Source organism: Cyprinodon variegatus, unplaced genomic scaffold (genome assembly GCF_000732505.1).
Source record: "Cyprinodon variegatus isolate N-32 unplaced genomic scaffold, C_variegatus-1.0 Scaffold51, whole genome shotgun sequence".
NCBI classification, from domain to species: Eukaryota; Metazoa; Chordata; class Actinopteri; order Cyprinodontiformes; family Cyprinodontidae; genus Cyprinodon; species Cyprinodon variegatus.
In genome coordinates, this window is record NW_015150504.1 from 831,351 (window position 1) to 848,292 (window position 16,942).

Consider the following 16,942-nt stretch of genomic DNA (forward strand, 5'->3'; position numbering starts at 1 on the left):
TTTTTTTTAAGTAAAAAAAAATATTTTTTGCAGGGGGTGCGATTAGAGATAAAAATGTTGCTGCCCCCTGATTGCAATAGTCAATACTTATCAAATTGTTAGCGTCCAAGCTTTTAACTCCGGCTTCAGTTAACATCAACATTCATATTTGCTTTTTTCCATTGCTTCCTTCTTTACTCATTCTGTGCAGGCAGTATACTGTAGCTCCAATCACATGGTTTTAATAAACACTCAAAACTTCTCATGTTTACAAACAAATTAAATAAAATGCATAAAAGATATGTCATAATTCTACCGGAAAACTTTTGAATACAGCAAGACTGAACTACTGGCATAAACATTTGTGGAATCATGAATTTGTGGAATCATGAATTTGTGAAATATGTTCCCGTAAAAGTCCAAGAAACTGAATGACTTAGACCACCACACATAAAAATGTTAACATTTATTGCTGTTTCTGAATACTGCACTGAAAGCAAAAGCATTCAGAGTATACACAGAAATTATACAATTATATATGGTTTCACAAAGGCAGTGAACACATACTGTATTACAATCTACAAAAAAATCTACTTTACAGAAATTTTAAATTCTAAATATCAAAAAAGTACAGCTGCAGAAACAGGTGTAGAACTGGAACCAGAAACCGGATATCAGTTGGTCAGTCGGTGAAACAACGTGGTGACATCACGATACAAAGAAAGCGCTTCGTCTTTGTACTTACAGCTGGTTTTGGGGAACTACAACCGGCAGACAAAAACCAAACGGTACTCCAGAAGAGGTCACTGAAATGAAATCATCATAAATTATGGTTTTATGCATTTAAAAAAAAAAGAAAAAAAAGCATCAGTTCACAGAGGACGCCTCTAAGAAGGTAGCATGTCTTTTAGCTCAGTGGGACTGGTAGTGTATCACTGTGGGAAGATGCTTTAAAGAGGACAGCAGGTGATGAAAGTAAAGGTTTCCCATCTCACAGGAACTGAGAGATCAGTTGTAGAAATAATGAACTGGCTGATGGACCATGGTGGATAAACAGGCCGACATATTTCAAAAACAATTTAAAAAAGTGGTTTTATTTCAATCAAAAGTTTCCTAAATAATAGCTGTATGTGGGATGGCTCTGTTTCAACAGTCTGGGCTTCAAAGGACTTCCTGTTGCATCACATGGCCAACAGATTGGAGTAAGTGGTCCAAACAATGAGCCGTATCGCCACAGTATTCAAAACAACCCCACTGAACATCAAAATAATAATAAAATAAAAAAAAATAAAAAAATCCAGCCAACTCATCCAGGGCTGCAGAAACCAACCCTGATCTGGGGGATTTATGACAGAAACCTTTAATATATTCCAGTAAAAAGAGAGAGGGGAGGGGGTTCTTTCTGTAGCCCACATCATCAGTGCCAGGTAGCCGTTTCAGACAGAGGAGTGTCCAGAGGCAGGACGAGGTGTTCAGCTTGTGTTTGAGGTGCCTTTCGTCCCGGCTCCCAGCCACAGTAAGCCTGGATTCAAGGACGAGCTGGTTTACGGTCATGTATGGTTGCAGGGGGTGGTCTTCAGTCTAATCCTGCTCCATAGGCTCCTCGGTGGTCTCAGTGTTTGAGGTGGCGCCCTCTGTGGGAGGCTCGGTCGTACTGCTGGACGGAGCAACAGCCACGTCCTCTCTGGCTGCCTCTGCCCCCTCCTCAGTACTACAGCTGCTACCGTTGCTGCTGCTGCTGACTGGGTCGCTGCTGCTATCCTCTCCATCCCTGCTGGTCTCTGGACTCTCCTGGATGCTCGCAGGGGCCTGCTGATCCATCTGATCCATGTCAGTGCCCTCCTCTTCAGAGCCACACGGTACCTCCCTCTCGGCCTGCCCCCCTTCCTCCTGCTGCTTTGATCCCTTGCAGGTCTCGGGCTGTGTGCTGCTAGTTGGTTCTAGAGGAAAAAAAAGGGAAAGGAGGAGAGAAAAGTTGTTATAACAAAGCATAGAAATGATTTAAACACACTACCTTACACACCTCACCTTTATATATATATATAGCAATTGTCAGAGGGTTAGAAAGGCTGGAATTAGACCATCTGACTCAATTATTGCCCAAATGAGGAGAAACACAAATATCTCTTTTTTTAAAAGTGTCGTCGTCATCCTCATGACAAAAATCCAAATGAATGAAAGATTAACTCATCAGCTCTTGTTTTCAGCATCAGTGGGTAAAAATGAAGTCAGTTAAGGCTAAAAGATGTAGGAAGTTATTTTAATTACATGTTGAATCAGCCGGTCTATTCAAAAGATTTGAAAAGGAAAATAAATGAAGCTCATTAAGGTTTTGTTTTATTAATCATTTCCAGAATCATTAGTGTGAGATTCTAAAGCCTGAATTTTATAATATAAAAAAGAAAGAAATCTTACCTTGCTCCTCGCTGGCAGCAGCAGAGCTGGAGGCTTCACTCTTCTCCTCCTCCTTCACTTGTACCATGGCTTCAGCCTCTTTAGAGTGGTGGCTGTTGTCTGAAGACCTCGGTGCCTCCGGCTCTTCCTCTTCGTCATCGTCGTCTTCCTCCTCATCTTTGCAGAACTTTAGCCTCTTCACCTCCTGGTGTTCAGCCTCCATGTCCTCTTCCTCCTCCTCCTCATCTGAGTGTTTGTTCTTCACAGCACTTCCTGGAGAGCCTTCTGAAGGCGAGACGTTGCTGACAAGGAATAAAGAAAGAGGACAGAAATAGATTCTAGCAGCCGTTTGTGTTAAAGGCAAACATTCCCTCGTCCATCATACTTCCTGACCTACCTGGTGTCTTTGTTTTCTTCCTGCTCCGTCTTGAGGTCTTTGTTGTCTGTGCTGTCTGGCAAACCATTAGCTGCTAGTGAGGTGGCCAGAGACACCTTTGGTCTGTTCAGCGGCCGAGGGGTTCCTGGACCGTTTACTTTCCTAACCAAAGACAACCAGAAAAGAAGAAAGACATCACCTGATTATTTTTTTTCTTCTTTCAAACCAATTCATTAAATAAAAGAAAAAATGTAATCAGTTTTGAACCTGTCTGTGAAAGCAGATGTGTTTCCTGGAAGCATCACTCCGTTCATTCGGTTAACAGCGCTGCATCCGTTTTTCCTGGGAATTGTTAAAAAAGGAAAATTTTATTGGTGTGTTTGGAAGCGTAATGATTGTTTAACCTGTGAATAACACTTACTCTGACGTGGGGTGGACACAGCTTACCACCATTACATTCTAGAACAGAAACGAAAGAGCCAGATTAAAAACAAACAAACATCTATTTCAAAGCAGTGAGTTGAAATCGATGATGCGGAGAACTTACCTTCTCCACCCCTCGTAGAAATTTCTCTGTTCCAGTGTAGTTCCTTTTGGGATCTGTGAGCAGCTCACACAAACGCTGGATTGTAAAAGGGATTCTAAAAAACAGAGGAAACAATGAGAAGCTTTATTATTACAGAGTGTCCCATTAAAACCACAGATGACGCACACAAAAAAAAAACAACTTTTTTGTAAATGAAAACCAGTGTGGTGCATCTTTGTTATAGATTCTCATTTTGTTTGAGTACAGATTAAAATGTTCTTCAGGTGTGTAGCTTTATAGTTTTACACAGCTTTATCCCCAACCTGCCTGATGGCCTCCTGGCTCTACATGATGGCGTTTCTTCACTTAGGATGTTAACAAGCCAAACTGGACCCTATTAACAGATTAAGAAGCCACCTGATGGAAAATGGATGAAACTGAATTTCAGTTTTCCCACCCTTTACTTTCAAATAATGTTTAAAACGATCAATTTTCTCCAAACTACACTTATATGCTGTAAGCTTTCATATTTCAGTTCCCATGGAGCAGTTTAATTTTCACAGCCCTTATTAGAAACAGCTGAGAATATTTTAATATAGTAATGATAAGAGAAATATGGTTTAATAATCGGTATAGTCAATGCTAAATTGATAATAATTCTAAGACATGTTTTTCCTTGTTTCCAGACCAATTACTTTTTTTTTCTGTGCTTTAGCTGGCATCACATCCCCTCTTCTCAGGCACTGTGCTGGTTACGAAAACAATAAAAGCAGCAACACCTTTCTCATGTCAAAATATTAGCGTCTTGTCGTTTCAGATGTCCTGCTGTTAAAGACATCTATGAATCTTTTTCCTTTAACAGAGACAAAACTGCTTGCTTACTGAAAATAGGGGCACACTGTAAAAGGAATACTGTCAGCAGACAGTTGGATTTTAATGTCTGAGTTACTGTTTACATCTTTGAATGACATTGACTGCAGTTATTTTCCCTAACACAAACGCCTCTATTGACAAATATGTACAAATAAGCAGCAGGGACGGCAGCAGTGAAATAAAGGTAGATACGACGTATTCATGTGCTGAAAACCAACTAACAATTTGAAACCTATCTTTGCATAACCAACACCTAATCTGCAGCAGTTTAATGACAGTATTCAGAGGTTATTTTGGGTGAGCTCATACCTGAATGTCAGTGGCAGCACAAAGCCAGGGTGGCACTTAAATGATAAGTCTGTTTACAAACATATCAGTTTGTGTGCATTTAATCTAGGGCTACAACTAACGATTATTTTCCAAATCGATAAATAATCGGTTAGCAGAAGCTTCTTTAAAGAAGACTTTTTTGGTAACTTAAACAGGTGAAACTAAAACTTTTTCACTTGAGTTCTGGATAGAGCATATTGGCAGATTTTATTTTTATTATATTTTATCATTATATAGGCTATAAAAAAAATAAACCATAAAAAAAAGAAAACCTGAAATTTTAGAACTGTAAATTTACAGTCATATGTTTATATTACTGTTTATATATTTTTTACTATTTTTCAAGGCTGCACTTTAAAAAAAATGAAATTGTCCAGAGAGCTGCTCTAAACAAAATGTATTTTTGTCTTACACTTGTTTAAACAAAATGACAAATCTGTCTAAGTCTAAGATGAAAATGTTTTTTTAATCTTAAATTAAAAATGTTAATGATTTTTAAAACAATTTTGGTATAATTACTGCTCTAAGTGGGTTGCTCTCTGTCACCTAAAGGCATGTTCTGGAGTCTCTATACTCCAGTTAACGATTAATCGATTACTAAAAAGATAATTTCAATAATCAATAACTTTTAATATCATTAATTGTTTCAGCCCATGTATTAGAGGCCTGGAACCAAAACCTATTCTAAACCTCTGCAGATCAGCAAAATTTCCTATATAGCGCCTTCATATAGGGATGCTTTGGATTGAAGTAATGTTGGGCTACTGGACGAATCTATTGACCAATGACTGGAGAATCAGCCCTTCAACGATTGTTTAAGAGCAATTGTTTTGTTTCTTTTTTGGACCTACAGGCTAAGACTTAATACAACAAATAAAAAAATCATAACACAAAAAAATTAAAAAGGCAAATTCTCTCCTCCAGTGAAAATGGAGAAAAAAAAAAAAATTCCCACCCTCAGTCTGTTCAAGTTTCACATTCAGATACAGTGCCCTCCACAATTATTGGCATCCGTTTAAGATGTGATCGAGGACTTTCTCCTTTTCTTTTAAACAACAAAGAACCCAAATGCAAAAAAAAAGAAAAATCCAACATTTTATTTAAGTACGTTACTTTGGTGGTAAAAATAAAATCACACATTCAGAAAATAAAAAACATGAAATCATGTGTCCCACAATTATTGGCACCTTTAACAATTCCGCTAAAAAATTGTAATTGATTTCCTTTAAATGTATTTTTCTGTAGTTGCTAAAGTTGGTCAGGGTATCTAGGAACTTTTAATTAGTAATTCATGACTTGCTGTTTCCCTGGGGTATAAATATAACGTGACGTAGTGGCCTAATTCTCTTAGCAATTAGTCAGCATGGCAAAGACAAGAGAACACACAATTCAAGTAAGGCAGATGAGCTTCGACCTTCATAAGTCAGGCAATGGTTACAAGAAAATAGCCACTCGCCTTAACTTGCCTGTATCTACAGTCAGAGGAATCATTAAGAAGTTTAAAACAACTCAAAAACATCTGGCAGTGGGTCAGGTGCATTACTTATTGAACGCCCCTTGTAAAAAAAACAAAACTAAAAAAAAACGACAGGCTTGTTTACCTTACTGGGTTTTAGCAGCGTGCGCAGGTGGTTAACAATATTACCAGCGTTGCAGAAGACACCCTTTGAGGGGATGCTTGTCATTGCCCGCAGTCACTTTCACTAATACATCATTGATTGCCATTTCTTGGATGAATTAATATTGGTTGGAACATTTTTATATATCACCCAACCATAATTTGAGTCTCGCAATTATGCACGATTAATGAGGATTTTGACGAAAAAAAAGCAGCAACTGAAAACTGATAGTTTTCAACTAATAAAACTCCATCAATAACCAAACTATACTTTAGATGAGATTTACATTTAAAAACAAACATTGTTAAAGGTTGGATGTGTTTTGCCAATCTCACTGAACCATTTATGCGCCACAAACAACTTGCTGATATGCTCTATAAATTCCAATTGTAACAAATACTTAATGAGAGGGTACCAGTGGCCCGAAGTCTGATATCAGAACTCATTAACAGACTGGTACTCTGCCCTGGAGCTCAGGTCACCCAGTTTTTGGCCTCCATGTTTTAGGCGTTTGCCTGCTGTGACACAGGTCAGTAGATCTAAAACATGAAGGACAGAGGGTGCTGAGGACAGCTGCTTGAACGTACCTTCTGTATGAAATAAATGTAGCTAGTTTCCAATGATAGGTACTGACTGTCTATAAAATTTACAATCTTCACGTGGCTTGTTCACGCATCCTCTGCTGCTAAGACATTAGATTACTGTGAGGTACTGACCCGTTGTATCCGTTCACAATCTTCAAGATTCTCTCCTTCATATCCTCAAATGGAACCGACTCCACATTTGGGTTGGCAGAAGTCCTTTGCTCAGGTGCTGAGGCTCTAAAGTCGTCCATCACTTTTTCCAATTTAAACAGGAAGTAGTTCTTAAACTGAGACCATGGAACCCTGGAGAAATGGAAAAAGAAATGGAGAAATGCAAACCCTACCATAAAAATCAATACGTCTTTTAAAAGTTTATTTTGAGTTTTATAGCAGATAGTCACTTCTACATAAATACATCTCAGTATCTAGATTAAGAAAATGTTACATTGTACAGCAACAAATTATAAGTTGATGTTAAAAATTTGGGTGTTACAATCTCAGAGAATATGTATCCACGATACTGTTAAATAATACCATATTAGCATCAACCACCATACTTGACTAAATTTTCTTACCACGTTAAAACCTTAAAAAAAGTTAACATAAATTTCAACGATTCAGTTAAAAAAATAAAAAAAAAACACATACAGGTGCATCTAAAAATAAAGCAGCATATTGCACAAAGGTGGTAACTTTTTGGCGAATCATTTTAGAAAGTTAGTTTTATAGATTTTCACAAGAGTAAAATATTTTAAGCTTTAACAATTATAATTTTGAAGATTACGTCTTACATGTAATGAAAACTCCAAATTGAACATCTTTCAAATTAGAATATCCCACATCACAGCAGACCTCCTTCTTACCCATGATAGTGCTCTAATGCTACGTTCACACCTAAAGCAGCAAAGGCACCTAGTTTACATTCAAAGTCAATGGTTGACGCGCATTTTGAGCAGCAGGAGCAGCGCATCTGAGCAGCGTTTGAGCATCTGACGCTGCAAACGCAGCTGCGTTTCCTGCTGCGTAGGAAAAATTTAAATTTTTGCTGCTCGACGCGCCACATCAACCAATCAGAAAAGCTATTCTGGGAGCTGGCAGGGAGAGAGACACACATCGCTGATGGTGCAGATCACTATGATCGCTCCTCTGAAACAGTATATTAATGCATGAATTAACTTAAAAGGCTGAAATCTGCCGGCAAGACGCGTTCGCTTTTATTATCCTGGTGCCTGTAGTTTGGATTTTGTACGTGAAAACCACCTTCCAGCTGACACGGCAAACCACAAAGAGAGGACCAGGCCATAGGATGCTGTTGAATGGGATTCCTACAGACAGAGCTCCACCGGTATGGCAGGATGGTAATCGTGATGAACTGACTGCACAGATGAAGTTTTCAGGTGGATTTTCTCACTTAAAAACATATCAAAACTACTTTATTCCCACTGATCACAGCAAATATAGCTGCCATTGTTACAGGCAAAGAATGATCAGGTAGCTCCACGCAACGCGCATCAGACACACTTTTCCACTGTGCAGCTGGAGGAGCAAAGATGCTTCAGCTGCGCGTCAGAACTAAACTTGTACAAGCATAAAAAAATAAGCAAGAAGCACATTTTTGTTGCTCTTGCTTGAACAAGCATTACTGTTGACCTAGTAAAAGGTGAAGGAACAGGAGGTATGAGCTACAATTAGTCCAATTGGGAATCACCCAATGACTTCTGGACATCTGTCCAATCAGCAGTCTTTCCAATGTGTAGCCTACTGACCGATCCTCAACGGGGAACATTTGCAGGTGGGACTTAATTAGCTGATAGTATTCTAATTTTCTGAGACAATGAAATTGGGGTTTTCATTACCTGTAAAATACAAACTTTAAAATAATAAGAAACTAAGGATTGGAATACATCACTATGTATAATGATTCTATACAATATAGGAGGTCTTCTTTCTTAAATCATTTCCCCAATATTCCAGTTTTTGTTTTTAGATGCAGCTGTGTTAGAAACTATTCCACAGATTATGAATCAAGGCCATTTAAAATATGGTATCTAAATAAATGTTGAATCCAATCAGTCATTTTTGATCAAGACTTTGCAAACACTGACATTACATTAATGACAGTAGTTTGATATACTCAGCAGCTACAGCTAGAATAGAAAAATGGGCAGCAGGGTAAGCTGCTTAGTTCTGGGTTTCAGCCGTTTTCCAATATGTTTTGTTGTTGGTGTGGTTGGCATCTGTCAGAAATACAACATGTATCTTTACACTCCCCTGAGGTCTTCCAGCTTTAAAGGGATTTCCATTTCTATATCCGGTCAATTTTTTTATGCCTTTGACCCAACTAGCCAGGGACTTTTACAGACTGAAAGTCAGCAGGATTTTCCCCAATGTTGTGATATTAATGACTAGTTGCTATGAATGAATAGTGTTTATTTTAGATAAACCAATGATGTCAGAGAAACTTATTTTGAGAAAAAAAAATGAAAACAAACCAAGTAAAACCTTCATATTTACTGTAAAAACAGAAAGAAGATAATATTTACTGAATCCAATCCAACTTGAATCATCCAGTTAACACATCATACATTTCAGTCTAGTTTAACCAAATATGTGTAGTTTTGGAGGTTCCTCCATCTCTTCCTCTGTGTTAGTATTTATTTACTTAAAGGTCTTCACACAATACATTTATAATTTCACTCTTTTGTGGTGTTTTTTTGGTATTAGGTTGTTTACTATTATGGGTGCCACATTTAGTAAACACATTTTGTTTATCTGAATTATTAGCTACTTTTTTTTTGCTGAATTTGAAGGACTGGCTGAATGGAGAGGAATGATTGAAAGGCAAACCAGGAAGTGGAACGTACCATCAGGCTGCTGGAAGCAGGGGACTGGATTTTAGAGTCTGCTTCTCTCTCTCTACTAATGGCATAAATGTTAAAACATTTTGGTGTTACATTGTTTTCTTTTGAAGGGAAAAGGACACATCAAACAGAAGGAGATTGGCTGCCAATGAGCATTTGAGTTTAAGACCTGCGGTTGTTAGCATCTGCTTCTGAACAACCAGAAAGCATTCAATCCTTTCCTCGCTGTATATAACCCCTTATATATTCTATACATCCATTTGTGTTTAATTTACAGTACATACATCTTGGATTGTCCCTGTGTGACAACGGTTTCCTTCTCAATTTTTCTGTTAAAAGACAAGAGACTCCTTAATACTAAAGATCTCTGGTTTAAGATGACAACATCCAATTTACACTGCCTCTGCTCTGCGGTGCAGAGCCCAGGGGAGCACCAGTCGTTATGTTTTCATTATATAATGTGTACAGCCCCCGTAATTGATCTAATGTTTGGGATTGCTACAAACGCTGATCAATATCGCAAGGTTTTTAAGTAAATACAGCCACGTTAGCAACCCATTTGGAAAATCTGTATTTTAACTGTGGTCTTGGTCCGAGGTCAGTCAAAAATAATAAGTGAATTGAATTATACCGACGTGCTGTCTGCTAGCAACCACCCAGACATGGTAATGTGGGGATAAGTTGTTGATCATTTCTTAAGCTACATTTTGTGTGCGCTTCAGCAAAATTCAAATGCTGAACTTGAGTTTGGTTATGGTCCATCTGTAGCGGCGTCATTTCATCTGAGATAGTGACTTGAGACTAAGGACCAGTGCAATCAACAAAATTCCATGCTACTAGCAGCAATACAACTTGATTTATAGAGTGCCTCCATGTTAAAGTGCTTAAATATATAAGGACCATGTTGACAAGTAGCAGCTGCACAGCGACATTTACATTAGAAAATAATGTAATACTCTATTCTAAACTGAAAACTCTCAGCTTTCTGAGTAAAGAGAGAATGGGCCAATATGTTTTGCCTTTAATCTTTTAAAAGCATTTCACTTGAATAATTCTGATGTGTGTTAAGCCTCTAGTGAAGCGCTATGCAAACAACTATAATCCATTACAAATATTTTCCTTTTTTCAGTTTTAACACATCTAAATAATGTTTTTATTTTATTCTCTTTGCACATAACACAATAAGGTAGATAAAAACTGTTATTTTCCCTCCGTGCAACTAGTAGGCAATTATGCTCTTTGGAACTCAACAACATGTGGGTATGAATACCCCCAGTTTAAAAAGGGACAATCAAATATTATAGGGGGTGTACCAGGGCTTCCTAAATGAGACAAAGGTCGTTTCTCAATATGTGTACTAGTGCGTTCTCATGTGCTCCTGTACTTGTGAAACGTCATAAACCTCAGCCCTAGTACTGTTCCAATTCTTGTGAATTGGAACAGTATTCACAAGAAGACCAAGAACGGACAAAGTCCCCGGATGTTGTTCTCACAGCTCCCTATTTACCCAGTATGCATCAGAGCAGACTTGTTCGTTCTTTAGATTGACAGCTCTTCCAGCATGCACTGCAGCAGCAGCAACTTTTAATGGATCACTCACAGAGCTCAGAGTATGAAGTTAAAAGTTCTCTTTTCTGTTGCTGTTGTTCAGTAAAAGTACGTTTTAAGATCATTTGAGGCGAGAATATTATACTTTTAAGCTTCACTAGATGGCCCATTTACCAATTTAATGCGTAATAAAAAAAAAAAATGTCCGAAGTCGAGAGGACCACGGCAACCAGTGGACCTTCGAGGGTAACGGCAGCCAGGGCTAACCGCAGCCTGTCTGGAGCGCCCTCTTTCGGCATAGCCGTGTGTGAAGGACCACTGGCTTTGATGGAGGTTTGATTGTTTATTTGATTTGTGTTTATCTGACTGTTAATTATTATTCCCCCACTAAATATAAAAAGTCAGAATTTATTATTATCTAGAGACTATTAATAACAGGAGGAGAAATGCAGCTCTTGACGAGCCGAGCGTGTGGTGACGTCACGAGTACGCCAATGTTCTGACTGACCCATATTTATGCTGCATGCTCCCGTTCTCCCCAAGTCCATACTTTCCTGTGTTGTTCTCAAGAACGTACTTGCCTAGGACACAAGTCAGTACTGGCATTCTTGTGAATTGAGAAACTGACAAATTCTATTTTTACTGTGTGGACAAAGTCTTTAAAACATTCCACTCAGAAACAGAAAACTGTATAAAAGCAACAGAAATGTTCCATTTTCACAAATAGCTAGTGTCTGGAGAGGGTCTCAAGCCACATCGAAACTACAGAACTGATTCCTTTATTTTATTTTATATACTGAAAGTATTTTTTTCCCCCTTGTCTCTCTTTGGTTACAGTTAATAATGTTTTAGGACTGTTAACAGACTCCAGCAGGAAAAGAAAAGAGCCCTTAAGTGACCACAAAGGTTAGAAGACACACAGCGCAGCGGGTTTACTGAGGCACTATTAGACACGTCAGCATGTATGTATCAATTTGAAGTCACTGTCTGACAAAAGTTACGGCTGCTTCGTTAAGGGTGTCTTCCATGTTTGTTCTACCCATCATCTACATATAGTCCCTCCATCTGGAACTTTAAAAGTCAAATTAAAAGCAAGACCTAATTTCAGACTGGGGTTCTTTACCATGACCAAAATCAGACTTCTAGGTGCAAAAGGAACCCATCATACATCCTACACACAAGGGTTCAATAAATGTGACAATTCCATTAACTCTCTAAATAAATACGTAGTGTAAAAACTTTTTTCGGACTTAAATAATTGTTCATCTTTAAAGTTGTAACAAGCAGGTATTTGAAATAAATTCAAACAATTTTTTATGTGTAAATAAGCATTAAGTGGATTTCACTTACATGGTCTGCCCAGTTTTGGCAACATGGCACAGAAACTGTTCCAAAAGGGGGGAAGGCTCCTTTTTCGCATTCTTATCAAAATCTGTAATAAGAAAAAAAAGAGGAGGGAATCAACATACGTGCACCACCACGAAGTCCGTGTAAATGAACGAATTTCGATTTCCCCTGGCGTAATAAAACAGTGTATACATCACTCAGCCATTGAAACTGTGTTTTTTGTGTTCATTTATCTACTCCGAATACATTTAATATCAGTTAACGGCGGATCGGCACCACCTTTCCCAGGAAGTCCGAATATTTTGATTTTCCTGGTTATATTACATAATCTGATCTAGTCCGAGGCGCTTGCTAGCTAAAACTAGCACAAAACAACCTAACTGCTGGGAATGCTAAGTTAGCCTAAACAAGGCAGCCGGTTGTACACAAAACCCGAAGGTTCTGGCCTAAAAGTCAACATAAGCCCTTTACCTAACATACTGCTAACGTCTTCTTGTTTAAATATACAAATATATAAAAAATTTCAACTTATTGGATTCTTCTACTAGCGAACACCGTCAGCACACGGCTAACAGTTTCCGTCAAAAAGCACTTGTTATGTTAGCATTGGCTAAAGCTAGTAGCAAGCTAATGACAATAGCCACTGATTCAATCTATTTATTCTTGCTAAAAAGCCAAATAATTTCGAAAATAGTTATTAACGAGGCTTTATTAATTAAAACGAAGCAAGTGAAAATGAATGGAAAGACCTCTGAGCGCCTCTTCAAGCGAGTCAATTTCCATCACGTCGTTGCCCTCGTCAGGCTTGGGGGATGTAGAAGGCAGAGTGGTGGCTAGCTGCTGCGGCTAAGCTACAATATAGCAGGCAGTGAAGAGGGAGCATTTCAATATGGCGCCGTGAGGTCACTGGCTGTTCAGCAGCAGACACAACACCAGCCGTGGGAGTGGAAATAAAAAATCCTTCACCATACTTATACTATACAATATAAAATAAATAATGTTTATGCTTGTGTGTATTCTTCCTTATGGCACATTTGTGTACTTATATTATCCTGACAGCAAATAATGGGTTTGTTTTTTTATATATAGATGACAGGAAACCATTTAATTAGCATCCCATTATTGAATCCAGTATTGTTGAATAAATTATGAATTCCCAATCTGTCACTGGGCATATAACTATATCATTTCATTAATAGTCCAAGATACATAAAAATATTTTATTTCTAGGATCCTGTATCTACTTAAGAGGATTTATTTCATTTAAACTAAAATTACAAGTTTAAATATACAACTACACCAGATAGTCTTTGCAAAATGTTTCTACTGTTGCATAATGACAATAAAGATAAATAATTTGCTTTATATATAGTATTCAATGGATCCTTGGTAAAACTGGTTTATTTCAAATAGATCGGAAGTCAGAGCTACGCACCAGGCCAAATGATAAACTTAATTTTGTTAAAATTTCCTTAGACTTCTGGTGTTATTGTTCCCATGTTCCCATTCTTGAAATCTATCTAAAATCATTCTAAGAGAGTAAGCTGTTTTACTTATTAAGCTCTAACTATACTAACTTTATCTAGGGAAATTTTAAAAAGAAAATATAGAAATAGGCTTTATACGTTTTTCCCAAGAAGGTCTATGCAGTCTGAAGAAGAGCATATTTCACTTTCAAACCTAAGTGTACACACAGCATAGAGTTTATGTAAAAACTGGGCTGAAGTAGCTTCAAAACAATGTGTTGTTTTATTTTGAAACATTTCGACTGCACTGTCATTTTAAGTTTCCATGATGAAATATGTAATATAATTACAGCATTACATCACATAAAAAAAACAACACTCCATCATACACACACATACACTTCTATATCACTCAATATCCTCTGATAGTAAACATGGCACACAATAATATTTATATGGCACATTATCACCCATCGTAAGTCACCAATAAAAAAAAAACTTGCACATTTTGTTCGCCTTAGTCAGGCAAAGTCACTTAAAATATGGACATTCACTTACAAACAACAAAAAATAGAAAATACATCCAGTCCCAATATAAAAAAGTGCATGTTAATCTGTATTCAATAGTTAAAATAAAAAAAAGATTTCATTTGTTGTGCTTTACTAAATACTGATGGTGGCATCTAGCCACTGCAGAAAAGATCCAGAGATGTTGAATTCTTCTCATACCTGCAGACTCACTTTCAATATTGCTGCTAAAACATTCATATCTCTGGTAGTTTAGGGAGATTTTTCCTGGAATTTACTTGCAGGAAAAAAGGTAATTTTCTACTATTGAAAACACACAAAGAAATCCCTAAACAGACTAGGATTTACCTGTGTTGAAATGTTCCTGTCAAATTGTATACTGAATATTTTTTAATTTACTGTTCACAGGATGCTCTCCCAAGGATGGAGCTTTTGTTCATTTGTAAAACATGGGCATAAACTTGGTAGGAAAATGCATCGACTAGATTTAAAAGATGTTTGGCTCCGTTTCCAGCTCACAATCCTGTGCACATCGTGTCGTCCCGTTCCAAAATGTAAAGGTTAAGGGGAAGTAAAGACTTTTGCAAGGCACTGTCACTCTGTCATGTTCTGAACCTCATTCCAGGAGGTCGAATGTGTCCAGCACTACCCTCTGGGAGCCTCCAGTTTGACCCAAATGATCCTGGTGTCATTCCTCATCCACGTGGAGCCCAGTTCTCCCTCTCGGTCATTTGCGCGGCCTGACGTGGCGTACCACCCTTTCCTCAAACACCTTCCTCATTGTCTTTTCTATTTGCTTGAGAAAGACCTGCGGGATCCGACCGCACAGAGTGTTGACTGTGTCCAGGAACTTGTTCTGGATGGGATAGAAGAGGGACTGGAACATGTTGTCCTCGAAGGGGAACTGCAGAGACAGAAACATACCCCACCACCACATCAATGTCTATCTTAAAGCTTTTTCAATCTGTTATTTTTAAATTTTAAGGAATCCATCACAGCCTGGTGACAGCGTTTAGAAATTCTGTCAGCTGGGATAGGGCAGGTTTTGCGTATTAATCCTAAAATTATGTGCAGAATTGTCTTTAAGAGGCTTATCTCAGCTGAGCAGAGGGAGCTGACTTCACTGCCAGAGAGAACGCTGCCTAAAATTAAAAACTGACCCAGATTGTTTAATGTGAGCTTGAGAAAATTAACACAGACGACAGTCTGGCTATTTTTTTCAATGAGCTCTCTTCATGAGCTAAAAGAGCAGTACATTCTGTTTAACCCAACTTTAGGTGGAAGGTTTTTTCACTGGTGTACAGTAAAACTTCAGCTTTAAGAAAGGCTAGAACATTGTCACAAAAAAGGGGTATGTTTGTCATTACAACTTATGGTATTTTTTTTTTTAACCTGAAATCTACAAACTAATTAAATTTATTGGGATTGAATGTGAGACACAAACCGGTACAAAGCTGTTAAAAGAAAATTTAGCATGTTTAAAAAGGAAGAACATAATAAAAAAATATAATAAACAGATGAAAGCGTGGCATGGGTGTATAATCAGCCCTTTCCCTCCATTAACCCAAAACAAAAATCCAGTGCAGCCTTTTATTTTTAGTAGTTATTCCAAACTGTCTGGATTAAATTGACTCAAAGTGCCTTGAGATGTTGTGAAGCGGAGCTATACAAATAAACTGATTCAATTAAAAATATTCCAAGTCTTGAACAATTTACTAATTATGATCCATCTAAATTGACACCACAGGAGGAAGGAAAAGTATTTAAAGAAGCAGCCGAGAGGCAACTTTGGAGAAAGCACAGAGATCCATGTGTCAGGTGGAAAACTGTTACCTCCACAACTCTGGCTTTTTTTAGAGCAGTAAAAAGAAAGCTGCTTATTAGCAGTCCTGCTGACAGTTTACAATAAAACAGGTGGGGGACACAGTGGGAATGTGGAAGGGGTTTCCTTTGGTCAGATGAGATCAAAATGGAAATTATGGCCAAAAGCAAAAACTATAAGCTTGGATACCTCTAAGATGTCTGCTACTCACTTTACTGCCATTCGTTTTACTCCTGCATCAGGAAAACTCAGACCCTCTCTGCTGGAAAGCCCAGAGGTTTTATGCCAAGAAACATACTTGCATCACTCAATAAAAGTCACTGATAAATGTGGAAGTGCAAGGAAAAAAACTGGAAGAGGGACATAAAGCTCTAATTAAAACTGTCTGCCTTTTTCTTTTTGTTATGCATCTAGTTTTTTTTTCTGCAGCAGGTGAGGACAATGAAAATAAGGTTATAAGGTTATGTTCCACAGTGAGGAAGTCAGGTGTATAATGGCAGAGGAGAAAAAACGCATCTCAGAAGGCAAAAATAAAACTGTGCAATTAATTAAAAAAGTAATTCAGGTAGAAATTAGATATATTTAAGTTTATAATGGAAGAAAAAGAAAAGTGGGAGTAATAAAACTAATATTTCCGTAAAAATTCAAAAAATATCCACTGGACTTGGTTTTCAAGATTTGACGACGTT

General features: G+C 37.8%; 2 protein-coding genes across 2 annotated transcripts in view; both read right to left on the reverse strand.

The window, feature by feature from the left end:
• Positions 1–436: 436 nt before the first annotated feature.
• Positions 437–13,326, reverse strand: ppp4r2 (protein phosphatase 4 regulatory subunit 2). The gene is made up of 9 exons (XM_015370997.1): positions 13,187–13,326; positions 12,441–12,522; positions 6,814–6,984; positions 3,297–3,390; positions 3,171–3,208; positions 3,017–3,091; positions 2,771–2,911; positions 2,395–2,675; positions 437–1,919 (listed from the first exon to the last, which is right to left on the reverse strand). The coding sequence occupies exons 1-9, from the start codon at positions 13,218–13,220 to the stop codon at positions 1,561–1,563; spliced, it is 1,275 nt and encodes a 424-aa protein (XP_015226483.1). The 5' UTR covers positions 13,221–13,326; the 3' UTR covers positions 437–1,560.
• An 845-nt stretch (positions 13,327–14,171) lies between these two features.
• gxylt2 (glucoside xylosyltransferase 2) overlaps positions 14,172–16,942 on the reverse strand; it is a 21,487-nt gene continuing 18,716 nt past the window's right edge. The window contains exon 7 of the mRNA XM_015371016.1: positions 14,172–15,335. Coding sequence (XP_015226502.1) covers positions 15,159–15,335 — 177 coding nt within the window. The 3' untranslated portion in view covers positions 14,172–15,158. The remainder of the gene's footprint in view (positions 15,336–16,942) is intronic.